Here is a 27682-nt window from a genome sequence, read left to right as displayed (position 1 = left end):
TGTCGTTGCTGAGTCACTGTCATGTCCCAATGCCTTCTGTGTCCGTTTGACATTCTTATCGCTCATGCAGTACATAGAAGAATTTCATTTATAGGCAACAAAAACTCAGTTTAAGTTTTTATGTCGTCAGGACAGTTACGGTGAGATTTTCTGGACATTAAAAAAATCATTTTCCTCCGAGCTTAAGTGTCTTCATTATAGTAATACAAACGGAAGAAATTATAATATTATCATTATAATAATCATAATACATTTAGGGCTGAGTCCTGTACAGTACAATAATAAACAAAATCCATTTTCAAGATATTGCTTTTGGAGACACTCCTCAATGTAAAGTGTATATATTTACATAACTTGGCACTGTACAGCTTCCCGATCCCTCTCGCCCTCCATCAGTGTCTCATTCTTGTCACGTCTCTTGTCAGTTAACCGCACTGGGACATTGCAGGCTGTCCCTTTTTTTTAGCAGAGGCATTTGGGGAACAAATGAAATCTCATCGAATATCACATTTCCTGTTTCTTTAAAACATTCTCCATGGCAACCAGGAACACAGTCTAAAGACAAAAAAAGAGATCCTAAGTCCCTTCCCCTCCCAATATACAGTATACACCGCCCCACCCATCTCACAGAATATAAGAAAATATGACCATCACGATACATTTCATGTTAGGTATTGTTTTCCATAGTTTTCTTAAAACTGTTAATTGCCATCGAGCCCTTAATTTTTTTATTGTTTTTTTTTTTTAAAAAGGTATATCTTCAAGAAATCTGACAGAGTAGAGACACACAGTAAGTGTGTACGCACGCACACACTCGCACGCAAGGCAGTCAGAGAGCACGGCTATGTAAGGCGTTACAGTTAAAGCCAGTGTCCCCCCCGCACGCCTGATTTAGTTAAGCTGGTGAATCATGTTACTTCAAAAAAGAGGGGCGAAGCTGACTGCCTCACAAGAAAAAAGTAAAACCTCAACAAGACACTTTGACTGACAAAAGCGCACACTCAATCTCCCCTCCCCTCCCGTTACTCTTAAAAACAAACACACCCCAGCCTCTTCAGTTCCTAAATGAGTTACTACAGTATAACAGGGAAAAGATAATAGACTTTTTAACTCGTTTTTTTTTTTCTCAGACTGCATCATCCAATACTGTGAGTGTTAGTGTGTTTTCATTATAGATACATTACACAGAGCTTCACAATATCCATGGTACCAAAAGTGCAGTTCATCACACCTGTTCTTTCTCAAGAGCAGCATCTGAGCACACCGCTCAACTTACATTTCTACTAAACCATGTTCCCCCTTCTGTCCCCACCCTCCTCTTCGTTCACCTGATACATTTGTCATTGCAGCTAGGTCCCACTAGGGGGAACAATTCTCCAGCATTCACATTCCCACTGACCAAAAGGACTAGCCAGCCCCCCTCCCCCCTCTGTCTACCCTTTTTCAGTACCACTTGTGTCATTTCCGATGCTTGCTAGTGGAATACATCTACCCATGTGAATCATGTTCAATGCATTTAAGTGCATGGGTTACCTCCTCTATGTTCGTTTAAAAACATGTTTTGCATCATACTACTTAAATAAGCAAGAAGTCTGGGTCAGCTCTCTCTTAGTGCTCCTTGAGAACTCTTGAAAAGCTGAAATAGCCATGGAGTCAGCGCTTCCAAACCCCCTCCACCCTCTCAGAGTTGAGATGACAGTCTTGGAAGAGGTAAACTGGAAGAGGCCCCAGGGATGCATTGTGGTCTGTAATGGTCAGATAACCAACAATGCTCATTCTCCTTGCTTTCTCTCCATTTTCTGCCTAGCGCTCACAAAGTGAAAGGCAGTGTGCTTGACAGGCACGTAGCAACATTATTTCCTCCCAACGAAATCACCAAATCCAAGCGTCCTTCGCCGTAGCCGCCGGCCTGCCCCTTCCTCCAAGAGATAGGTGACATCTATGGCTGTTAGAGTAATACAGATTGAGAAAGGTTGGATTAGGAGCTGGGGTAGAAACAGATGACACAGGTTGTTCTATCAAAGAAGCAATGGAAGTAAAGGTAGGCAAAGGTGTATCTTCTGTTACTGCTGTGTCAAGCTTCAATGTGCTCAAAAATCTGACAGCATAGGCCTGCAAAACTGTGTCCAAAAATGTTTTAGCTCCGAAATCACCTATTAGACTTTGAAGTGGTGTGTTCAGGTGTCATATTGGAAGGGCTGGTTGGCAAATTCGATTCTTTCCTTTGTAAGACAGACTCCACGTCATTCCAAGTTTTAGAGCACTTCTTTGTTCCTGTTCCAACAAATAAAGAGGAAAACTATTTCTCAACCTGCTCATTTTCCATGCTTTGTCAGCAAGCACTTCCTGCAGCTGCTTCATGCTGGAAGATATGGCATGGTGGTGTGGCATGAGGGATATTACTGCGAAGCAGCTGCAGGTACTGTGTTTATATGATACGGCTGGTGATATTTTATAAGTTATATATATAGTTTACAAAATACGCAAAACATCAAAATCAAATGTTATGATCTGTGAGGCAGTTGTTCCTTTTGAAGATGTAAAGTTGTAAAAAGTTAATAAAAAAAAAGGGCTCCATAATGTTGTGTAACAACTGGGATTTAAACAGAATGTGAAAGCCCATTTCAGAGGGACTATGTGTAGTGGTGGATTAATACATTCTCTTTGGCATTAGGATGGTGTATGTGAGACTGTCTTAAAATAAATGGTGTCTGCAGGATCAATTCACTAGAATCATCATGTAAACTGTGAGATGAGCCAGAGATCTGGTGTTTAAAGGTTGAGAAATACAGACTGAAACACAACATGGGAGGAACAAACTGTTTCTTGCTCATCTATCAAATGTACCCATTTAAAAAATAAAATGTTATTCAAGATGATATGTCACAGCAAATGATCTGAATTTTACCCTCATTTATATGTTGACCTAGCCCCCTGCTTTGTTCCCGGTCCCTCACCATTCTTGTTGGGTGTTCTGTGCAGAAGATCCAGCAGAATTTTGTTAAGTCGTTCCCTTTGGGCCTCCCTCCTGCCTAGTGCTGGGTGGTGTAAAGGTGAGGATGCTGAGGAGGATGGGAGTTCAAGCATCTCCCCTATCCTCTCAGTTGAAACCTCCTCCAGCTCTTTGCGCTCTTCAGCTTCGTGCCCTTCCTCTTCCTCCTCTTCGTCTTCCTCATCTTCATCTCCTTCCCCTTCTCGCTCCGATCTCCTGGGCTTCGCTGAGAGAAGTTCTGGATCCTCTGGAGCCATGTCTATATCATCCTCGACCCCTCTACCCTCTTCTGTCTCAGGCAGGAAGTCTTCACCCCGGTCACAGGAAGAGCCATCGTCCTCGCAGCCTCCAGCTCCTTTGGGCCGTTCACTCTTCCATGCCGAGCGGCCCCCATTTCTCTTGTAGTTGTCAGGAACATAATGAGGCTGGAAAAAAAAAATGTAAATCATACCATGGTCAAATACAATAAAGTTTGGAAATATTCATCCACATTCTATTTAGGTGCCTTACAATTATGATAATCAGGGTTGAAACTGCCAAATGAGTGAAGATCTGGAAATTCACCTGTAATTTAACACAGCTCTATACTTCACAGAGCTTTCCAGTGTAAACCCTAACCCTGCTGCAAATATTATCGTTAAGAGGCACAGAGTGCCATCATCTGTTAGCATGAAGATTTACACTAAACAGTTTTAGTTCAACATGTTGACATGACAAGAGCATTGAACAAATTAAAAAACTGCTTTTTTGAATGTAGTTCGCTGTAAGCTCTTCCTATGTGGTTTGGGCATGTAAAACTAAGCTGGTGTGATTTTTCACTACTGTTTCTCATTTGTTTCAATTACACCTGTGATTGTGCCCAATATATTGCTGACAGCTGTAATATCACCTCTTTTCTTAAATGATCTTTCAAAGTTATAGAAATCCATAATAAATCCCAGCCCCACCCTCGCAGCACTGTTGTAATTCTCACCGAGAAGTCTCTTTTGGGCGTGAGCCGCTTGGGGAAGTGGTTGAAGGCATATGGCTTGGTGCAGACTGGATAGCGGTTTCGATGGATTTTGTAGAACAGGTGAGCTGACTTGTCTAAGCGGTAATCACAGATGTACACATCCTGTTCTTTCACACCCTTCGGCCGCCCTGTATGGAGACAAGAATTTTGCATTAGCTAACTATTGTAATTTTTGTCAAATGTCTGGGGATTTAATCTGCCTTGTTTGCCTTTCAAGTTTAGATCTAAGACATAATGGGATTGATAAACTTAATTTACCCGCATTATGCTACTTCTTATTCATAATTACAGATTTCCAAAAGGGACCAGGCGAGCAGATCTTTACTTTTCTATAGATAGCCTGTAAAGACTCTCACACAAGTAAAACAGCAACCTCATCCTTAACCATTCAGAAAATTACTCATTCAAAAAAGAAAAATCCAGCCCAATTTAGTGATTCAAATCAGGATGTGAGAGTTTGCATGCGTTTCCCCTCACCCTTGCAATAAGTATAGAGATCGAGGACACAACATGTTCCCACCACAGCCTCCAGGGGGATGATCTCATACAGCGGCATGCGGAATAACTCGTTCTGGTAGAACCGCCGCGATGGAGAATGGTGCGTCTCATGAGGACGGAAGTAGTGGTGACCAAAGGCAAACCTTTCACCCCTTCAAGAGTTTGAAAGAACATGGACAGTATATTATGCAATGCAATATAACTTAATGAACTCTTGACTATCACAATGAGTTGCAGTTTCTTCTATGACTACCGGAAAAATTTGGTACATAAACACTGTGTTAAACTTACTTTTCATTCTTCCAGAGTTTCTCTATTCGGAAGATGTCGAGCTTATCTCTGTTGATGTGAGACAAGAGCCTGTAAGACTGTCTGACAGGCTGGCCCTCAGGTGCACGTCTGCTGTCTCTCATCAGATACACGCAATCGCCTGCACACAACACATGCACAGTGGTCAGTGTCTATAGTGGACATTTTCTGAAGGAACTGAATGATTAACACAGAATTCATCTGACAAAAATAACATAATATCTCATTTTAAGACTGGTTTCTACTTTTTCTATACCTTGATGTAACAATAGGTCATCTCTAAGGAGGCAGATATAATACACAGAGCCAGCCTGGGCGTAGCTGGGCTGGGGTAACATGGGAACTTCCTGCAGTGGTGAGAAAACATGTAAGTGAGATAAGAGGAAGTTGGTTGGATATTTGGCTTGGCAAAGATCATGGCTGATTTTTTACATGATAGACCTACCCTGTCAATAGGTCGAGGGTCACACTGCTCACACAGGTAGTGTTCCACCTCAGTCTCCAGCCGCATACAGTCAAAGTGCTGCCACACCTAGAATAATTAAAAAAAAACATTAAAATCACACAAAAACAAAAATGTATGTTTGACTTAATGACTCCCCCAGCTTTTACTGACTGCAGACTAACTGCAGTTCATATAAAGAGCCAATAGAGCGTCCACTGCATTACTAAGAAGTAATGCAAATATACACTAAGGAGTGATACACAACCCTCTGGGAAATATGACACCTTTCTACTTACCATGCACTTTTCACACTGGATCATCAGGCCTTCGTCCTTGTACATTCCACAGATGCAACGGATAACGTCATCGTCCTTGTCGTGGGACCCCGATCCTCCTCCTCCGTGGTGGTGATGGCCATGGTCCCGCTCTAGCGAATCTGAGCTGTCAGCTTCGCTGGCAGTCTCGCCCACAATCTCATCAATCTGGACAGCAGCTTCGTGACGAGCACTGTAGTAGGCTTTCCGCAACCGACATACATCCCTGCCCACCGAAGACTTCCTGCCATAATATTTCTAATGGAGGAAAAAGGCAGTCATGAGTGCAGCTGCTTCATTTGTTCGGGGGGGAAAAAAACTAAACAAAACACACACAAGGATAGGACCTCACAAACAGCATAAGGTGATCACATAAATAATTTTTAAGACAAATGGATGAACATTTACCCCCAGAATCACAACCTCACTGTTTAATCACGCAAGACAAAACTCCAAGGTGATCTGACTGCAGAGTTACAGGATATTTGCCGCATAATAAACATCACTGATGCAGGCAGAAGTCTTCAGACTGCCTTTACTGCTGCCAGAATTTCACTGACGAGGTAACACCCTGGAGCTCTTAATTTAACAATAAATCACATCCCCCTCATGCTGTTTTCAGTCTGCCAAAAAGTGTCTTGGGACCAAAAGGTGATTCTAATTTAGACATCCACTTCAAGCTTCTCTGACTGGAAGAGTAAGCTCCTCTGAGATGTTTCAAGTGGCACTTGTTTAAACTGCTACTCTATACAAATGTAAATCAAAAGGATCTGAAACGTGTGCAGGGATCAGGAGTCATGAAGTTATATCCCATTTGGGAGGATTTCGTGGGTGAGAGAAGACAGGAAAGTAGTGATTGAGTGGGAGGAAGAATGTTGTGGAGCGGCACAGTAACAGCTTAAATTATCATTTTGATGAGGCCTTTTGATATTGATTGGGCTCTCAGAATCTGGGATCATGCTCAGGGAGTGAATGATGATGAAAAACTGGATTGTGCAGCAGCCTTAACCTTCATGCAATCATCACACTGGTTTGTCTGTTGAATTGGGGTGTAAATACATTGATTGAGGATTGAGTTCGCAAATAAAATATTTTTCAAATGGTGGTTGATGATCCACTTTATCTAATATGAAGATGCTAATATAAATTCATCAAAAATTTGATATAATTTAGTAGACATTTATCCTGCATTTCCAGCTAATTGTTTCTACTGGAGGGACTCTTCCAGGGGAACCTAAGATCTAAATCTGTGTTCTACAGGATGAACTGGAGATCAACTCTTGTTGCTCAATAACAGCTCCAGGTGTAAAAACACATCCCCACTTGGAAGAAGCTACTTGGTGCAGGAACAATCAAGGGAATGCTTGTAAGGGTTAATAGGGCTGATTGAGTTAAAACAGATGAGCCTGCAAGTATGTGTGCCACTTCTCAAAATAATGATGCACAGGATGCAAATATTAAATCATGCATAGAACAGACAGTTGCTCTTTCTGCAGTTCTCGCTGTAAGTAGCAGGGGATCATTAATGGTCTAAACACCTGCCTACCTCAGCATTGCGGAAAACTTTGAGCATGTCTGCATCGAACGCTTCAACAGTCTTGTAGTGGCCGGTGAGGATTTGCTTCTCAATGGTGCTCAGGTCCAGTGGGTCAGACACTTTCTCATAGTACTGGCTGTTCCTGATGGCACACACAAACAACAGGGATACTCTCTGCAAATCAGGTTTGGCAACACTAAAAACATAATCATTTCAAAACCAAATACATGTAACATCCATTAAACTAAGATGTCCATGTGTCTACAGATACTATGAAGGTGTTAGTGCCATGCAGCAAAAAAAATAGTGAGCTGTTTTTGTTTTGACACCAAGCGATTACTATGGACAAGAATCAAAGCACAGACTGTCACAGCTCAAATGCGTGACGGAAGATAAACTGTTACTTATATGTGAGTGCTGTAAACTGATAGAGCAGATAACACATTAACTTTACTGTTTGGAAAGTGAAACATTATGAATGAGCCAGTCAATATGCTGGCTTGCAGTCTTACCGCTTTCGTGATGGAAGGTTCACTAGCGGAGCAGCTAGTGTCTGGCCAGCTGAATCTGAGGTAATCCAAAAGAATAACATTAATGTCATCATTTGTAAACTATGAAGCCTTATACTTCACAGAATGTTACATATAAACAAAAAGGCATTGATAGATGTCTTTTACAGGACTGGCTATACGTCATATTATTGAGGATATGTAATAGATATGTAATAGATATATCTTCCATATAGGTATGGAACTTGTTCAACGCTATTAAGACAAGATAGACTAGCATTCATGCTGAGTGTGCATTCAAGTTTGTGTATTCCAGTGAAGGATATGAAACTTTTGTATGAATTTCATTGGTGGTCTGTTTATAAACCTTCATAGGTAGACACTGTGTTTTTCTCCACAAAGGCAACTTACCCTTGTAGCTGGTGATCATGTCACATATCTCCTTGAAGATGTGTGCAAGACGAGCAGTGCGTGTGACTTCTGTGTTTTCCTCAGCAGCAGCAAGTCTCCGTGTACGAACTGATCGTGATGTCTGCAGGGCTGAGAACTGCGTCAGGAACACATCTGGAAACCAGTGATCAACACAGTTTATTAAGTTTTCATACAGCTTTACTTCAGTTCAAATAATATACATTTCGCTTACTTGCTTATCAAGGCATGTGCACCATTGATGCTTTTATCGGAAACATCTATCACTAGTTCTATTATTGCTGCTGAAACTGTTTCAAGATTTTCTTGCTCAAATTGCTGTGACATTCTCTTTATACCTTTAAACGTCACACTCACCTGACTTAATGTTGCCATCGTCTCGGATCACTCCTCCCCAGCGGGTGTAAATGGACAGACCGCTGGCATCCCTCTCTCTCTCCCCCTCTCTCTTCAGCAGCTCCTGTTTCTCCCTCATTTTCTCCCAATTCCTCAGAAGAAACACTCGGTGCTTCAGCACAAAGTTTCTGGTGATTGATGGGGAGATTACAGGAGTTTGATGACAGCTTGTGTCTATTGGCGCCAACATCAACTCAAACCTCACACCCAATATGTCAGATGTAGCTTGCTCTCTGACACTAAAATACTTTTGCTAGTAATTTTATAATCTAATAAACTTTTGTTATATCATAATAAAAGTTCCATAATTAGTTCCATCCTAAAACATTTGAGTTATAGTTTCCAGTGAAAGGAACCCAACACGAACTAAGCATAAACTTGTGTGTGCATTTACCTTTCTCTGTTGGACATAGGCTTCATTAGATGAGAGTAAACCTTGTTGCTGTCACTCGACTCTTCTTCCTGTAGTTCAAGAAATTTGCATTGAAGTATTCGCCGATCTCAGTGGTGTTTGGACAAAAATAGCTTATCAAATTGACCCTATACTTTTAAGTTCATACCTTAAGCTGCCATGTGCATTACTGAGAACTTATACTTAACTTATAGCTTGATATCTATTTTAGGTCCTCAGTTTCAGGCTCTAATTCAAATGTATACCCTTTCAGATACTCTCAATTACTTTCTTAAACACCCTGCAGCTCACTAGGAATACCTCAGAGACACACGCATTCATGCCCTACATACATACAAGACCTGATTTTTAATGAGACGGCACCAGATTCGACCAGAAATAACAACAGATAATAATCAGGAATCTTTTTTTACTTTAAGAAAATCTGAGGCATAACATTATGATACCCACTGTACTGAGGTTTAAACATGGTTTTTGCCATATAAAATTGATTTTGTCTAACAAATGTACTACACAACATAAACTATAAGTCAACTGGAACCAACACAAGTTCTCTGTATTTTTATTTCCATTAATTACTCACTCGTTTCTTGAGGTGGTGTTTTGACTTCCTCTTTTCCTTAAGCCGACCAAGCCGCCGATTCCCTCCAGTCTTCCCAGGTAGGCCGTTAATCCGCTGGCTTTTGCCTCCGATGATGCCCCGGCAGCTCTCTGAGCCACACTTACAAACTTGCTGTACAGCAGAGTAAAAGAAAAATCAGAGCCATGGTCTTGCTAAAATTGAAGCAGCTCTGATTATTGCTCTGACCAAAGTGTAGTTCCACGGAGAGGACAAAATAGTCACTGGTGCTTCACCTGCTCTTCAGTGTTGAAGGAATGGAAGTTGTAGTCGTAGGTGAGTTCAGTGCCGCTGGTGATGTCCTTCAACGCAAAGAGACCAATTCTGTAGACCCCATTCACTGACCTAAGGCAGAATAGTCATTAAAATCTAATTAAGTACAATGCATTACTGTGTATATGGCAATTTGAAGTCAAAGGAAATAAAATATTCAAAAGGCTATTGTAGGTTACCCCCCTCTTGTGTTCTGACACTTACAGTCACTAATATTAACATAACTTCATCTAAACGTATATTTACTTGATATATATCAATAGGAAATCTTACCAACCAATCCCAAATCACCATTCACAACAGAGTCAACCTATTACATAACAGAATTGTGAACACGTGTGGTTCAGCTGAGAATTAAGTTTCAGGACAACTGTTATTAGTTAGTGAAAGTGATGATGAAAATTAATTTTACTTCATTTTAATTCAATTTTAGACAAATCATCCATTGGTTTGATCATAAGCTGAAGATCAGAAGTTGCACATTGCCTAAATCTGTAACAGACTGGAGACTTCCATTCTCAACATGAAGACTGCTTGTCATGTTCCTGTCTTGACATTAAACATAATGATTTAACATTAATGATCAAAAGACAATTCAATTGAAACCATTTTAAAATTGGAACAAAAGGCAAAATGACCATCCTGGTTTTCATTGGTCCAATTTTGCAACTACTCAACACATTGTAATCCGCATTTTCCTCATTTCCAAATGCAGCAGTGTTACAGCCATTCACCAATTCTTCTAAGAATAAAGCACACTTTTCAGTTTGCCAGCCTGATAATTTATTCCTTGTATAGGAGTAAAAAGCTGGTTCAGCGCATTGTCTTCAGGCAATACAGCTGTATCTAAGGCCCGGCATGTAATCTCTTCTGTGACAAGATGGATGGCTCGTCAGCCTTTGTGCTGAAAATCCTCCATCCTTGTGGAGTCTTTTATTTCAGTTCAGCCACTCTATATAACACAGACACACGTGGACTTACACATAGACCAGACCAGTGCCCTAGATTATGAGCTGGTCTCTACTGCGGGCCAGACAGTACAGTTTGATATTCAACTCTCTCAAGGCTGTTAGCAGTCCACAATCAAATCCAGAGGATTAACTGCCCTCATTCACAGTGCAGAATCACTATACGCAGGTAAACCACAACAAAAGAAAAACTCAGTAGGCTTAACATAGTAAAATCAGGATCGGAGAAGCCTGCTCAGTCAGGTCGCCTGTCGTGGTGGATTTAGCCATGCTGTGAGAACAATCCCTAAGGAAACCAGCGAATTGTTTTGGCAAGGTGCGTGGCCTTTAAGCCATTTAGGTCTCTGAACATTGGCAGAGTGTCTGTGGTGATCTCATTGGATTATCACCACAGGACCATATTAGTAAGGTTGGGAATTGCAACCAGTGCTTTATCATTTACAATGACAGGCACCTGCACCTGCTGCACATGTGCCTTTTAGAGCTTGTTTAAGACACTGAAACTAGGACACTACAATCGAACATTTTCTTATCAGCTTCTCTCACTCTCAGCAATCCAGCGGGCCTTTCGGCTTCACTTGTTCAGTGATGTCTGTCTCTTTAATTCACTCTATGACTGGTGCTGTACCTGACAGTCTACTATAAAACCCTAAGTTAATATTAATGCTAATAGGTGTTAACATTATCTATTGCATCCTGCAAGAGAGCACAGTATTGTTTGACATCACAGTCAAATAAACGCAGTTTACACCATGTCTGGCTCAATTATCCGCCAGTAACAACTTCTGGCAAGTGCTCATGCTTGCGCCTGAAAAGGCTTAGCCAAATCTAGGTTTTGGTAAGAACCCAAAAGCACCACAAGGACATCAGTAGGGAAATGGTTTAAAGCTGCCACGACACCCACCACTTCTGCATCTCACAGTTGGGTTCACAGCTGTGGTTTATGAAGCGTGCTTCATTGCCCATTCGGTAGCTGTCAATCACCATGCCGCTATCCAGATTCAGACAGTAGTGGCCGCTGTGTGAGTAGTACTGCTCCATCATACGGCTCCTAAAGTGCAACAGGAAAGAAGCAGTGAAAGATTAAAATGTATAAATGAGTTCTGAAGTAATTTAATCATTGAAATAGGCAGATAGACACCTGATGTGATCAATCTTCTGACCTGTGCATGCATTAAAGCATGTCTAAACTTTAACAACAATATTCAACATCTCACCTGAACTCCTGTTCGCTAACCACCTCTCCCAAGTACTCGATGATAAACTGTCCAGAGCGAAGAGGTTCTTTGGTGCGGATGCCCCAGCCCTTCCCCTCAGCGCGGAATCGCTCCAGACACTGCACCCACTCATGTCTCTGGATGTGCTGGTTGTCACACTGATCACCACATGGACATGTGCTAGGAGAGCACTCAGCAAAGCTCATCCTAGGGAAAATGTGTAAAATATTTTTTTTATCCTGACACCATGTGCATCCACTATTTACACTTGTATTACATCTAAACAAACGACTTAGCAGCAGCATTCCAGAGGATAACATATGACTAAATGCAAGTGCTGATTGCTGAAAGGTATAATTAATTGCGCATTGGCTGTGCTGTGTCATTACCTATTCAGGCAATCATCCAGGCAGCCTTTTTCAGTATCCTCAGGAAGTCTACAGTTGCATGTAGTTGTTTCATAACCAGAAAGAGGCTTCACATCCACATAGACATCTGTGACACAGACAGGGGATTACCATTACACATTAAAAGTTGCAGCCAGCAGCAGAAGCATTAAGAATTTTTTTAATCCCTATTTTGCAAACAACGCATTTAACTAATGACATAGACTACAGAAGTCGGTAATCAAAGAAACCAATAAAGCAAATATCCCAGAGTGTCATGGATTAACAGAGAAGTAGTAAAAACAAAACAAAAAACAGAAATGATCAAGTTACATTTTGGAAAAATCCTTAGAACAAAGCCAGATACTTACTAGACCTGATCTTTTTATAAAGAGGGACATCCGGCCTCTTGTAAAGCTGAAACACAAAAACAGAAAAATGACCACAAAGGAGTTTACTGGCAGGAAAAATATACTTATGTGAGTGGGCCAGTAATAGAGCAACTGTTGAAACTGCTCATTAGCTTTTCACTCTCAAGCATGGAAAACCCCTAAAAACTCAATGTAGTCAATGTGATTGATTACCTGATCATGTTTCCACAGCCATAAGATGTCATAAGGCAACTGGAAATCAATACGCTTCTGTCTTAGGTACTTCCCTGAAAAAAGCAAAACAGGAGTGATTTAAACAAATAAAACAAAAACAAACAAAAAAGAAGGAAGTATCTTTTAACCACATACAAATATAATAGTCCCATTCACATATAGTATATAAATGAAGTTCAGGCACTTGATGAAGCAGGCTGTGTTATCAGGGCTGAAAATAAATGACTGAAAAAAAAAAAAAAGTTCTCCATTCCAAGAAATAGTTTTTCTAAGTTATGGGAATAATTTAATGAGTAACCCCAGAAACCCTACAGAATTAGAAGAGGAAAAGTGAACTTTAAAAAGTCAATTGAACTGTCCAATTTTATGCTTTATTTCCAGACTGGTTTCTAAGTCAAGTAATAATTACATGTTCAAATCATAGGTTTTGAAAATAATAGGTTCACTGTAAAAACTGAGACTCACCGACATGTATAGGAGCTGGAAACAGCCCATACTCATGTTCTCCAGGTATGTATTCCAGCTTCTCTTTTTTTAGCTGCAGAAGCTGGCTCCGAGGACTACAGAATGTGCACAAACAATAAGATTTTAAGATGTCCAGACAGACTGTTTTCTGAATTTTTTCATGTATTTTGCGTAAAAATTGTTCTTGGGCACTCACTCTTCAGTCTTGTATACGTCAGAGTAAAGTCCCGCCTTCTGAAACTTTTTCTTTGGAGGTCTGGCTGGTCTCTTCTCCCGTTGGCTGGTTATGGGCATGGGTGGAGCTTGTTCCCTGGAGACGGGGCCTGGGCGTTCCGGGGAGCAGTGGCCATCTGGCTTGCTTTCCATTGACCTAAAATTAGAACCATGACTTGGCTTCTAGTGACAAATACACTTATATACCAGAAGCAAATTCTTACATTGATACTCACTGTGAATCATTGTCTGTCTCACAGCTGAGACTCATGAGTACAAAGGTTAACAGTGTGGTAGAAATTTGCTTACCCACGAAAGTGCTGGAGCTCTTCCTGAGTAAGCCAGCTTCTTCCTGTCCCAGTTCTGGACCTTGCCACTAAATTGCCAAGTTTCTCCTCCCTGTCTGGCAATCGCTCCTCAGATTCTTCTACCTCCCCATCCTCTTCTTCCTCCTCTTCTTCCTCATCCCCCTCTTGTTCCCAGTGCTTCCTCTTCTGGCCTTTTCTGCGCTGTCCCTGGACTACTGACTCGATAGCATCTGTAACGGTGTCACCCTCCCATCCCCTAACTCCTGCTGGCCGTTCAACCCCTCTGTCCCTGTGCCGAGCCTGATTCAAATCAACGACAGGGGGCGGGGTTGGCGGTGGAGAGGGTAATGGGTGTTTCCTGGGACGCCCAGGACCCCTCTTCTTCACCACATTGTTTCCTGTGCGAGCTTGTCTCTGTAGCTTCTTGGCCCGTAGGATTTTGTTGACATGGTGCAAGCTGTGTTTAGATGGCTGTGCCCGATGGGAGTGGTGGGGCAGAGAGGCATCCAGGCAACAGTCCTGAGAGGGAGACAGGGAGGTGGAGGCAGCGCCGTGGGAGTGAAATAGAGAGGATTGGTGATAGTGCTGCTGCCGATGGTGCAGGGATCCTTCAGGTCCTTCAGGGGTTGGTGGGGCAACACCTCTTGTCTGAATATTTGATGACCCTGGAAAAAGATAGCATAAATAAATGCTGCATATGTTTTGTAGCACACAAAACACATAGCTCGGATTCTTGGAATTTTTAAGTTTCCTTCCATTGATTTTACAAGATTCCTTTTTATCTTCTTATCCTCTCTCTTCTGGGCTAGAAGGAAGGAGATGTTATTGCTAAACCATAGTCCCCAATTCTTGTCACCAAAAATGTTTAAGTTTTCATGAAAATGACACAAATTCTAAACTCAATTACTAAATGTACTAAATTATTCAACTCTGTCTGTGAATTTGGTTAAGGTAGAAAAATTGGTAAAAAAAATACAAAGAAGGAAATTAAAGGGGTAACTGTAAAAGACTGAGTGATAAAAAAAAAAATAGTTTTTTAAAGTCTTTATTAGTCCAAATAATTCTATCTTCTAACATTTTCTGTTAGTCATGGATCCATGTGCAGAGAAAAAGCCTCCCATGATCAGCTACCCACAAAGCCTAGGTACACTGAAATCAGGGAGCGCCCATTAAAACCACCATCACTCCTTATAACTACTTTATCAGAATGGACAACAATTTTAACTGACCCTGGCCCATTCCTATCTGCAGCTTGTCATGTCATGCATAATGTGAAATGTGAGCAGTGTGTTTGGGCCTGCAGGATGAATATTGATTAAGTAACTGTCACTGAGGGGAGGACACTTGAGTAGTTAGTCTTGTTTTATTGTCTAGGAAATTAAACTAGTAAAAACTTTCTTTTTATTCTATATCTTATTACAGACCTTTTACCACATCACTCAAAGATCCTCTTCTGCCAATATGCATCTATTTCCATCTTTCCACACTTGCCTTGTATGGCAGCCCAGTCCCCACCTTTGGCCTCCTCTACCTTCATGATGCAGACAGCGACCGTTGACTGACCCCAAGTCCCTGAGCTCTAATCCAGGATTACCTTGTCTTGGTTTGAACTGGACCATGCAGCCTCTTACAGCTCCCCACCTCACTGACAACAATGCACATAAACAGGCGTAATACTCAAGACAAATCCTACCTACACTTTGAAAACACAGAGACACACAATCACTTGAGTCTTAATCAGGAAGTACTCAGAGTCACACTGCTGAGGCACTATGTCTTACATCAGCAGCATAAACTCAGCCCAGGTGCTGGGTGTACTGAAGAGAACAGGACTAGGTCTCATACTGCGGGCTTTTGAGGGAAATATCTACTAAATATAGTATGCTAACAAAACACTCCACCCCTACAGTAAGACGAGCTCTAGCAGAAATGCCATATCAATTGTGGCCAACTGTGGCCTCCACACTCAAAGTGGAGCCAGTTTACACACAAGTTTTTTGCCAAGCCCATAACCACTAGTAAGAGCTACCAAATGTCTGACAGTGTATTCGGAGGGGGATGTCACTGTGTGTTTCAAAGGGTCTTTCTGCTAAAATAAGTAGCCTGCACCACTTTGTGTGTTCTTTGTTCTGATGAGGGAGAGCTACAGAGACAGAGCCGATAATTTTCCAGTGTTGTTGGACCCCACCACAATGGAGGTATGGATGGCTCCAGTAGTAACCATTACGCTATTTCTCAATACTATGAAGGATTTTGAAGACACATTCAGAGTTCACAAAGCAAATATAAAGCAAGATTTGACTTCCCACTTGCTGAGTTTTATAGCAAAGTAATAAAAAGTTATTGCCAATGTACACATTCCTGGAATCAGTGCCGGATCAAACAGATTTCACCCTGGGCTAGTTTCACCATAGCTTTGCCAACTCATAAAGCTCATCAGGCATCATCCAATCACATTTTGCCATAAGACTCTTTCAACTTATTTATTAAAATGCATTATGCACAATCCCACGACCCGACCCCAGATAAGCAGATGAAAATGGATGGATATTATAGACAAAACATTGATTCCAATAACCTTTCCCAATGTCTGCTATTGAATATTGTCTATCAGTTTAGCAGTCCATGTCCACTGTGGGCAGCTTATTCATACACATCATTCAGCAATTCAACTCAACCAACTGGTCTTACCCAACTCTCTCCTCTCAGATGATGTTGAGCGGTCTTTCCTCATTTGCCGGTCCAGACGGGAAAAGCTGGAGCTCTCCGGGACTACCTCAGTCTTCCTGCTCCTGGCCCCCTTCAGCGTAGTGCGGGTAAGGGCAGAAGCAAACAAATTTGTAAGATTAGGAGACTCGTGGCCTACAGGCTCTACATCCTCTGTAGGGGTGTGAGGCTCCTCGTCCTCGCTATCTGAGCAGCCTGTTGGTTCTTCAGTCCGTCCATCTGAGAAGGGACCCTGACCAGGTGCCACATGACCCCTTGAAAGCTTAGAGTAGTCTGCTTCAGAGGTGCCCATCCTGAACCAGGATTCTACTGGGTGGTGGCTTTTTGAGGTACTACCCAATGCAAGTCTGGAGGGCCCTAGACAAGACATGGAGCTGTCTTTGCGCTTGTACCTTTCTGCAGATGAAGATGAAGAAGAAGAAGGGGAGTTGGCAGAAGTGGCAGTAGTTTGCTTGCTGGCATTGGTATTGGAGGTGTCTCTTCCAAAGCGACACCGTTGTAGAGACTCTGCCATTCCCAAACTGCCAACTCGCTCTTTCCCTGATGCTCCACTGTCAGAAATCCCTGCATTAGCCCGGTTCCCTGATGCACTTCTTGTTGTTTCCTCTCTGTCATCTTCAGCACAGCGCTCTCTGTGTTTATGTCTGTGTTTATGTTTGTGGTGCCAGTTGAAGGAAAGCTCAGAGGACATGGGTGGGTAAAGGACAGGGGACCTTCCTCCTCCCAGGAACTCCTGCCTGAGCAGCTTATGTTTTTTCTTGTGAAATTTGGAGGGGTTCAGCAGGAGATGTGAGGGGTGGTGATGATGCATATAGGATGTGGGGGGAGGAGGGGGGAAAGAAGGTGAGTGGTGAGAGTGGTGGGACGTGGCTGTGTGTGGTGACTGATGGTGTGGGTGAGGATACAGGGCACTAGCTGGAGGATAGCCTCTGTAATAGCCCAAACCCAGAGGCCCAGAGGAATAAGGAACACTGTATGAGGGGTGGTAGAAACCTCCACTGGAGAGTGGGAATCCAAGCCCAGGTACAAAGGGAACCTCAGACATGGACTCCCGCAGTTTTGGAGGTCGTCCTCGTTTCTTCTTCATGTCTGGTTTACGAACATAGTGCAACGGGTCACAAGAGTATGCAGGATGGGAGTAAAAGCTGCCGAAGTTAACCCTGAAGATAGTAGGCAGAAGGTCCCTGTGGACATAATGATGAGGAGGAGGACCACCCGTGCCTCCTATGCCACCACCGGTCCTGCTTCCCACCCCTGGTACTCTGCTTGTTCCTGCTGCTATGCCTATACCACTGCCAAGCCGGTGCCCTGTGGTACGGTGTGCTATACGTATTTCACTTAGCCTCACGACAATCTCATCCAGCTCAGCAAGAAAGTCTGGGTCATGTCTGCGGGAGCGCAGCTGCAGGTACTTCTTCTTGCGTTTCCTTTTTTGTCTCTTTAGTTTGTCGTAGCCAGGACAACCATGGCTGCGTCGTTTACACTTGTGCTTATGCTTCTCCTTATGTCCCATTAAGGATGAAGCGGGGGCTGCTGGGTGCGGTCTCCTGGGGTCAGGTGATGATCTTGCCCCGTGGGGTGATGGAGAGGGTGAAGGATGTTCCATAAGCATAGTGGAGTGTCGCCGTCTGCCTCTGGAATTAAGGCCTACCCCTGGGCCCATAGTTGAACCAATGACCCCTGGCATTAATAATCCGCTGCCCATCCCGGGTGGCATTCCAATTCCACCTAAGCCACCTGGCCCCCCAGCTTTTTCACCGCGGTCCGAGGTGCTGTTATTATCTGTTCCTATACCACTGTCACTAGGCACAGTCTCCTCACTGTGTGACTCACTGACTGGTGACGGAGTGGCTTCCTTTAGCTCACTCAGGGGAGCAGGGGAGGTGGGATGGAGCGGCCTGGGAGGGGAAAGCTTATGATAATGGTAGTGCTGCCTGTAATGGTGGTGATGATGATGGTAACCACGGCAAGATGACTTTTTCTGAGAAGCTGCTGAGCCCATAGACGATGAGGTCGAGCCCAGCCCTGGGTTGCGAGGATTAGGAGCTGAAAAGGTCGGGGGAGGGAAGGAGAATGTACTGTGGCTATGATGGGAGTTAGAATAGTGAGCATGACTTGCAAAGTGCACTGAGCCAGGTTCGACGAAGCTGGCATCACTGATGGGACTGTGGCCTCCACTAGACTGTGAGAGGGAGGGGGAGGGAAAGACCTCTGAACTAGAGAGTTGGTGGTGCTGCTGGGACTGTGATTGATGGTGATGGAGAGGAGAAGTTGTGTTAGGGGACAGAAAGGAATCTGGTGGTGGCGTAGTAGCTGTGGCAGTAGTCACTGCTTTTGGTTTACGGCCTCTCCGCTTACCCATATATATTGTGCCCTTTTTACTGACATTAATTTGTGGACCTAGTTTTCCTCCAAAAGAAGCAGCTAGGGTGGACAGTGATTGGGTGGCAGCTTCCACAGAGCCAACCATCCCACTGGTAGTGCCTTTAGGGGTCTCCTCTGTTCTTGGACCCAATAGGATTTGACTAAGAATACGCTTCCTTTTCACACTTTTCATTTTATTGATCTTGCCTATTATAGTCTTCATTATAAGCTGCCCGTTTCCTTTGCTGCGGAACCGTTTGTCTCCTATGTCTCCTGCCTCTGGAGCCAAAGTGGGAGGCTGACCCTCCTGTGGTAAGGTAGGGGGAAGGCGCTTGGGACGGCCACGTTTTCTAGGCATAGGTTTAGGGGGGTTCAGGTCCACCTCTGGATGAAGAACAGGAGGGTCCTGCTCTTCTTTGGACTTGAGTAAAGACGAAAAGACCTTGCAGGGGGCCAGTTTGGTAGGTGGGTGCCCATGGGCCAGGGCGTCAAGCCTTGGCATTTTAGACTTTGGTCTTCCCCTTTTCTTAGGCTGAGGTGGGAAGAGCTGTGACACTGGACTTTGTGCCACAGGATTTGGTTTGACCTTATTTGGGTTGGGAGGCCTGCCCACAGGTCTTTTAACTGGTGGAGTGGGCATTTCCAGGCTTGAAGGTAAAGGCATGATGGTTTTACTCTGGTCAAAGGGACTGTCCTGGCCTGTTCTTTGAATCTGCGTCTTGTTCATTATACGGGACCAACGTGGTTTCCTTGCCCGGCGTTTTTTAAAGGGTTTGCTGTCCTGCTCTGCTGGGGAGTCAATAGATGAATCTGGAGAATCATCTCTAAGAGGGGTCTGTGGGCTTTCATCACCATCTGGCTCTGGAGGAGAAGGTGCCCTTTGTCTTAAAGGCTCTGGGGGACTGATAGTACGACTAGGTCGGCTACTATCCCGGTTGGGACTTCGTTTACTTGGACTGGAGCTCTTGCCCCTCTCAACTCGCAGTGACTGATTATTGACCCCTTTGTCTTTCCCTTCTGACTTTCCTGTTCCTGTTGGGGGAGGGCACTTGGTTAAGTCTCTGGGGCTGTCCCTGTCCTGCTCTCTCTCCCTAGCACTGCTTTCCTCTGCCAGGGCAGGACTCTCGCGTGCATGGTGTCCTTGTGAAGGTGCAGGGGAACCCAGGTGACTCACAGCACTCACTGTCCTCTGCTCAGCTGAGGTGGTGGAAGAGGATGAAATGGGACAGGAAGGCAAAGATGTGGTGTGAGGCTGACAGTGAGCAGGACGTGACTGTGGCTTAGAAATGCTACTGTTGCTGTTGTCATTGTTGCTGTCCTTTGACATGGCTGACAGGCGATTACTGCCATATGTCAGTGGGCTGCTGCTGCGACTACTGCTGTTACTGCTGTTCATGTTCATGATGTTGCTGATGTTGTTACTGCTGCTACTTGCTTTCCCAGAACCATCTGTGTCCTCCTTCCTCAGTGGTGTCAAGCTGGGTGAATTTTCCATAACACTGTCTTTGTTCCTTGAACCATAGGGCCGACCAGGTGGTCTGGATACAGGAGGCGGTGGAGAAAGATGGACCATTCTTGAGTAAGTGTTCCTATTGGCCATGGCCCTGTCTCGCTGCTTGGCTGTGGGGGCCATAAAGCCTGAGCTTGGGAGAGGAGGAGTGGGGTCAATCTTGGTGGGTTTGGCTGGCTTTGGGGTCTTTGATGGTGGGCATGTTGCTATGAGTTGAGCCAATTTTTCTGTGACTGTGGGTGCTCCCCAGTTTTGAACACTCTTGTCCTTGTCTCTCTGACTTTCAGTGCTGTAGGTGTATTGAGGTGGTTTGACACCTTCATAGCTGGGTTCTTTTGATGCCAGTAGTGGAGGAGAAGGAGAGGATGTCCGGGGGTTGAGAAGTGGAGTCTGCGTTTTCTTCACAGAGGGATGAGTTTTACTTTCTGGTGGAGGTCGGTGAAGGTTAAGGGGTCTCTCAGATGTGGTGATGGATCCTTTTGTGTCCGACTTTGTATCAGACTTGCAATCCAACTTAGGTGGAACCTGGAAAAGAAACACAGAACAGGACAGTAAGTAAAATTTGAAAGGTTTAATGAAAATTTAAAAGCATGTCACACTTAAGTATAAAGAATACACTAGTACCAATGTTTTAGTTTGCACATACTTTTGTATATGTGCTATGTGTTATCTGTGTTCTGTCTGCATTCTTGTGAAAACCTAAAAATAAAAAATAAAAAAAATACATAAAAAAAAACACCTAAATGTGAAAAAATTGTCTGTTTTTCTCTTAAAGTTTTTTTCTTATAGCTGTTATTTTTACTCATGCTTTATGTCTTTTAATTTAGAGTATTTTATATGCAATTCTATGCTTTGTGAGCAGTTATGGCTTTTATTTATTTGCCCTTTATCAATTCCTCTGCACATTATTTTGGTCCACTGTGGTTGTTTTAAAGTGCTTAACAAATAAAGTCAGATTGGATTAAACAACATTTTAAGTGATTTACAAAAGTACTATCCTAATTATCTACTGACACATTTGAGAGGAATCTGTCAAAATTAGCAACAACTATGCTGCTGAAGACTTTTGGACAGGCAACCACCACAGCTACAAATATATCATCAATCAAGATTTTTGTTTTCACCCCTTTACAAATTTCTGTTCATTGCTAAGTTTCTCCATCAGAGCTGCTTGCTGGGCATGTCAGCAGGGGTGTGTGTGTGTGGGGAGTGTTACACTCAACTCACTAACACTTATCAGGGTCAGATGGGGGACAGAGAGGGAGAGCTAGTGAGAAGGGTCATACAGGGGAGGGGGTGGAGAGGATATGGCCGGGCAGAGACACAGAATAAATGACACAGACAGAGGGAGACCAGAGGGGGCGGTGAGTGATGAATAGAGACAGGCCAACAGTGGACACAAAGAATACCAAAGAACAATTTATGCTCTGGTCTTTATCTGTGCAATAACATGACGATTACTAGGGTAACCCTGTTGTGGACCACTGCCTAAACAATTGATTAACATTAGAAGGAAGTAAAGTAAATGAACATAAGTATGTACACAAAATAAATATAGGCTACTACATTGCATGTCCATAAAGAATGTTCACTTTTGGCAAAGCTTTTATGCATTGCTGAGTGAATATACATAAATTAACTTTGTTTTCCTTACCCTTTTTGCTGGAGCGCTCCCATTTACTTGGGAGGGTGACAGACTGGTAGTGCTGGCGGGAGGAGGAGTAGGAGGAGGTGGTGTTGGAGCTTTAGCAGAGGGGGTTGAAGACAACGGGGCTGGTCTGTTGACACTGGGGCTTTTCTCCCTCTCTTTATCCCTGCCTTGTGAAGGACTCTGGTTTTGACCGCCTGGCCCATCACCTGTATCCCCTGACCGGTTTCCACGAGCACTGCCTCCTCCTCGTCCTGTATGCCTCACAGTGGCCCTGAATGCTGGTCGGCATACATAATTCTCCAGGATCTTAGGTGGCTTCTTCATGCGTTTTGCTTGAATCTTAAGTTTGACATTACCCTCTGACAGGCTGCTCTCTTTGATGGAGAAGTGGGACTGGTCGCCAGTACCACCTCCAGGAACACTTGCACCCATCCCTCCGGTACCAGCTGAGACAGTGGCAGCACTCTCCTTCTCTCTGTCTCTCTTCTTCTCCTCCTCCTCTTCTTTCTTTCCAACTCCTCCCTCCTTCTCTCGCTCCCCTGTGGGAGCACCTGAGAGAAGAGGGGGGGGAGTTGCGGTTCTCCCCTGAATTTTCTGATCCATCAAATCCTTCAGGTTGTGCAAGTTTAGTTGGGAGGGAATGTTGTGGATACCAGGTAGGTTTTTTCAGTCAGGGGGTGGGATGGGGTGAAGGGGGAAAAGGGGGAGGGGGATAACGGCAAGGGTGAAGCTCTCCTTGTTTTGGATGGCTTCTCTCCCTTCCTCTGCTGTCCAGCCCTCTTTCTCCGTCCTTCAACTGCAGAAATAAAGACAGGTAACGCAGGGCGAAAGAAGGAGAGGAGGGATGGAGCAGACAAAAACAATTCCACATTAGTCACCGTAACACAACATATCAACCAGACACTGACATAATCAGACAGAGCCCTAACATAGAGAAGTATAAAACATCTCACAATGAATGATGGTGCAAAGCAGATAGAGGTCAACAATTTTTTATCATCTATTTGGTTAGAGGTTGTCCTTCATCCTGTCTAGGTGACTTTTTATGTTGCGTCCCTCCTCAGCCTACGAGAGTATGTGACCTATTTACACAGCCATGGGTGTCTACCTGAGAAATGTAACCTTAGACTCAAGGACACGTATGTTGTCAACCTGAGGACTATAATGCTCACAACAGAGGTAAAAGTTAATCCCACAGTGCTGCCACATCCTTCTGAGTTGTCACAAGATTAGATGCCAAATGAGCAATCCTTTGAATTGCCTCATTAGCTTCGGTGAAAATAGGCCTGTGATATTAGTATACTGCTCATACCCTACATTAGTGTAGCAGCAGTGGCAGAGCAGCATGTTTCTTAATTGTGCTCCTTAGAAGACAGCCTAAATCAACAAAGTTGTCTACAGCTCCCTATGGTCACTGAGTGATTTAATGTGGATTCGCCCCCCCAGCAGGTGCTTTCTCCGGGTGAAGTCATTTGGAGGCAACTCAGAACTGTGACCTCAGCACATTGGGCCCTCTGGGACTAGACAGAGGATCCAGCCGCCTTTCCCAGCCTTAGCCAGGAGCAAATGAGAGTGAGTGATAGAGCGTCAACTTGCCGGCGGTTTCTCTGCGCCCTACATTAGTGGAGAGCGCTAAAGTAACCACTTAATGGAACCTCAGCAAAGTCATACAAGTAAAGCAGTAAATATCACTGAAGCATCACAGCAAAATCAAAAAAGTAATCAACCCTACGCAGAGTCTTAGAACATGTTTATTTTGGAATATGATAGTGAAAATAGTAGTAGAATTGTTGTTTTTTTTTTACCATGCAGTAAATGCTGCCAAATTTTTGGAGTCTGGCCTGTGCTTCCCCCACGCCCTTTTTCTGTATTTTCTTCAATTACTCAGTTCATTTCGCCTAAAAACTGCACTCCCCCTCACTACACATACCACACTCAAATCACACCTCCTTCCTTTCTTTAACACTCCATCAATCTCTGGGTTCTTTCACCATTTTCTTTAAGCTTTTTCATCCTCTTCCTCCTCTGTTTTACAAACTTGGAAAGCAGGAGATGCAGCACACAAACGAAACACTGTCACTATGCTCCTACTTTAATCAAAGACATATTGAATCCATCGCCAGCCGAAAACTCAGTGTGTTCCCTGTGTTCTTCATATGTCTGGCTGCAAATGCTCCACTCATTCTTTTATACTTTGAGCTTGAAGTGATACTAGTTGCTTCCACTGCCTGACAGCAAATATGATAAAATATCCCTTTATTGATCCCTCAAAGAGGGAAACTGTTTGATATGGCAGCTCAATACGTATAGACAGTAAAAAGGAGGATAGATAAAAGGGAGGGATTAAAAAAAGGGAAGAAAGAAATGTGATTAAAAAAAATATATATATATATTAAATATATATATCTTTACATTTCATTTTTATTTTTATATACTGCCCCTCCCCTCCAAAAAGAGACACATAGTGTGTAGTGTGACAGTAAAGTGACTGGCAGCTATGGATTAGGTGATGAGTCAGTTAAGCCACTGTAGTGCCCAACTCTGTGTGAGAGCCTACTGACACAAGGGCAGAGAAAAGTCTACTGCAGACTCAAAACATTCCTCTCACCTCTAACAAGCCAAGTCAGGTAATTTACTGGCACTTGTTCTCCTGAAAATTATCTGATACTCCACTGAACCCCTTTCTAATGTGTGGCTGATAAGCCTTAACACCAAAACATATCATTTTCACATTAAGCATCAATGTACTTTTGTATTTACAAAGCAGTTATGATTGCACGATAGTCATTTTGTCTTCAACAGTCATACTACAAAACAAGAGCACAACAGCACTACTGACTCGGAGGACATGTATTAGTCATGACTGTCTGCTGCTTGTTTTTACTTTGAGAACTACCAGGAGATAAAGTGGAGAGATGGGCATAAAAACAAGAACAAGCATTGTCAGTTCACATAGATAATCAATAACCAATATCAGGCTAAAAACGAAGAGAATGGCAGCGGAGGCAGGAACGTAGTAAACAACTTCCCGTGCCCCCTCCCCTTTCTTTCCTCCCCTTTCTCCCTCCCTCCTCAATTTTGCACACGTTGTTCATAACTGCTGATTTCCCTTTGGCCAGAGCAATAGTATCCAACCCACCCACCCCCACATCATTCACATGGGGGCTGGCGTCTGCCCTCGGAGCTCGGTGTCATTTCCAGGGCTTTTACTCCTCTGGTATTAAGGGGGAAGCAGCCAAATTCCTTTACTACTATCATTAGTTCGCCTCACCAAACAGCGCAAGTTGTCAGACATAATTATATCAGACTCCACTTAAACAGGCGGCTGTGATCTTTAGAGCTCCAGTCTAAATGAATCGGAGCAGGGACTTTATCAAACCGGACTGGACTGACAGGTGTCAGTCAGAGGACCCCATGAAAACACCCTCTGCTGCTGTTTTGGACCGAATAAAAACTGCAGCGTGTACAATTTAAATTAATCACGCTTTCCCACGTTATGCAAAAAGCGTGGTTGGCCGGCGAAGGGCTGAGAAAACCCCAAATAACGTTATCTGCTCTCGGTTTCCTGTACAGTCAACACTGCCCCTCCAGGGAACAACTCATGAACCCTCCTTCGGATCACCCTCAGTCTTCACCGCTAGCACTGGCGTTAACTCAGCCAGTTCACCCCTGGTTAGTCATTCTCATGATTACTGAGGTAACACAACCTCTGAGGATTAGCTCTTGACAGACATTAGGTTAGCACTGCATGCACCAGCTGCACAATTTTACAAACATCTACCCGAGCGTCAACATTAAACCATTCAGATACGCTGGAGAGATTGGGGAAATACGAGCATGCAATTCGATACAGGAAATCTGCATCATAAAAAAAAATATGTATAAATATAATAATGCAACATATTGATATTATATTCACTCACCTTTGTAATTGTCCAGAAACGGTGTTCACATTATTTGGCTGAGTCTTCCCTTCGTGTGTATCAACGTGGTGGCCACATATTTTATCTTCCAAGTGCTGCATTGGCAAAAATCAAAACATTAAAAAAAAAAATATATATATATAAGAAATGTCATAAGGAACCGGCTGAAATAAGTATTTTTGTCGCCTGTATTTCCGCTGCAATCGCCTAACAAATGTTTGTGCTGATTAGAAAAAAAAAAACAAAAACAATAACACATCAAATAGGTTATAACGATGTAATTATACTGACCGCAACCACAAATCTCTATCAGAAATCAATGCTCAGCTTCACGGCGCGTACGAAACCCTCCAAAACACAAAGTTGCGACGGTGTAAGATGAGTGCCAGCACGAAAACCATCCCATCACAAAAAAAAAAAATAAAATAAATTAAATTAAATAAAAAACCCTCTTTAATAATTTCTCAGAACAAGAACAGCCAAGACGGGAGTGTAACTGGCGAGGGGAGGCTGATTTTGTGCTTCATATAATCCCTTTGCGTTGTGAGAGGTTTGTGTTTATTTTGTGACAAGCTAGTCCAGACCAGCCGTCCGATAATAGCCCCCAATGCTACATTTTGTATCAATGGCACTGGCAGTTGCTAACTAGCCATCTATCAGCAGCCAGTTTTTAGGGGGACAATTTTGACATATTTACGCCGTGCATGGCTTTAACAGGTACTGTGTGTGGGCTGCAAACGAGCCGAAAACGCCTCCGGTTTTCACACAATTTGTGTAAACCGAGTGAATGTGACACAACCCCGGACTTAGTGATGCACATAATCTTACCTCTCCGTCACATTCTCGCAGGCACTCGTGTTACTACATCTCAGCTACGACGGCTAACGATGCACTAGCAAGTCAGCTATAACCAGAAAAATGCCCCCCCGACCGTCGATCCAAAGACAAACGCACAGCTGAATCCACCGAAATACAGACGAAGAGACGTGGCGAGGTTATATCCCAGCGATGTAAAAATAATAATAATAATAATAATAATAATAATAACAGATGCAGCGCCGTGTAGGTTATTAAAAAAAAAAAAAAAAACACACACTAACTGTCAACAAAATGGCGGCTGCGTTGAATCAACAGAGACCCGAAATGGATCTCCCTCTATTTCTTCCTCCTCGGCGCTATAATCCTTTTTTCCTTACAGCGACTGGGGTCCGTGATATCTCCAGAGATGCTCCGAAATCCGCTCCGACGCGCCGTTAGCTGGGCCTGGATGTGTCAGCACGGGCCTCTCTCGTCGGTCGGGCCTCCATGTCTGCTCAGCCCGTATCGCTACTGTGTCAGTACAGCACGGGCATTCTCGGTCCCGGAGAGGGAGGGGAGGGGAGGGGAGGGAGGAAGACGGCCCGGGGAGGGCGGAGGGGAGCGGCGCAGAGAGGAGGAGAGGAGTCTGAGGAAAGGAGAGCAAATGTCGGTCGTCGTAAAGCGGTCTCTGCGGTCCTCCGTGGTCGTTGACACACACACACACACACAGAAAATAAAAATAAAAAAAAAATATGTGTTTCATTATGCTGCACTGTGTGCAGCCATTGGAGGCCTGTCTGAA

At 43.6% G+C, this 27682-nt stretch overlaps 1 protein-coding gene across 2 annotated transcripts; it reads right to left on the bottom strand.

Annotated features, from left to right (window-relative positions):
- Positions 1-677: 677 nt before the first annotated feature.
- On the bottom strand, positions 678-27445 carry ash1l (ash1 (absent, small, or homeotic)-like (Drosophila)). 2 transcript variants are annotated; one of them, XM_029513683.1, is made up of 28 exons: positions 27279-27445; positions 26083-26177; positions 22163-22955; positions 16599-21033; positions 13909-14572; positions 13583-13756; positions 13387-13481; positions 12901-12974; positions 12688-12733; positions 12320-12425; positions 11931-12137; positions 11618-11764; positions 9709-9817; positions 9437-9586; positions 8836-8903; positions 8403-8569; positions 8028-8180; positions 7620-7674; positions 7117-7249; positions 5553-5828; positions 5257-5343; positions 5068-5158; positions 4794-4932; positions 4482-4654; positions 3966-4132; positions 2958-3417; positions 2154-2274; positions 678-1945 (listed from the first exon to the last, which is right to left on the bottom strand). In XM_029513683.1, the coding sequence occupies exons 3-28, from the start codon at positions 22760-22762 to the stop codon at positions 1873-1875; spliced, it is 8970 nt and encodes a 2989-aa protein (XP_029369543.1). In that variant the 5' UTR covers positions 22763-22955; positions 26083-26177; positions 27279-27445; the 3' UTR covers positions 678-1872. The 2 variants fall into 2 exon arrangements, with proteins under 2 accessions (XP_029369543.1, XP_029369544.1); XM_029513684.1 differs by lacking the exon at positions 2154-2274.
- Positions 27446-27682: the final 237 nt, after the last annotated feature.

This window comes from Echeneis naucrates, chromosome 11 (assembly GCF_900963305.1).
Source record: "Echeneis naucrates chromosome 11, fEcheNa1.1, whole genome shotgun sequence".
Classification (NCBI taxonomy): Eukaryota; Metazoa; Chordata; class Actinopteri; order Carangiformes; family Echeneidae; genus Echeneis; species Echeneis naucrates.
The sequence above is the reverse complement of the archived record's forward strand: the minus strand, read 5'-3'. Positions and strand labels throughout refer to the sequence as shown.

Bases quoted from the DNA above. Each gene is read 5' to 3' on its own strand.
- ash1l (XM_029513683.1), bottom strand. From the start codon at position 22,762: ATGGATCAGAAAATTCAGGGGAGAACCGCAACTCCCCCCCCTCTTCTC. The intron at 4,933-5,067 runs GTATAGAAAAAG...TGTTGTGTGCAG, and splicing joins TGACCTATTGTTACATCAAG to GCGATTGCGTGTATCTGATG. The intron at 2,275-2,957 runs GTGAGGGACCGG...TTGTTGGAACAG, and splicing joins CAGAACACCCAACAAGAATG to GAACAAAGAAGTGCTCTAAA.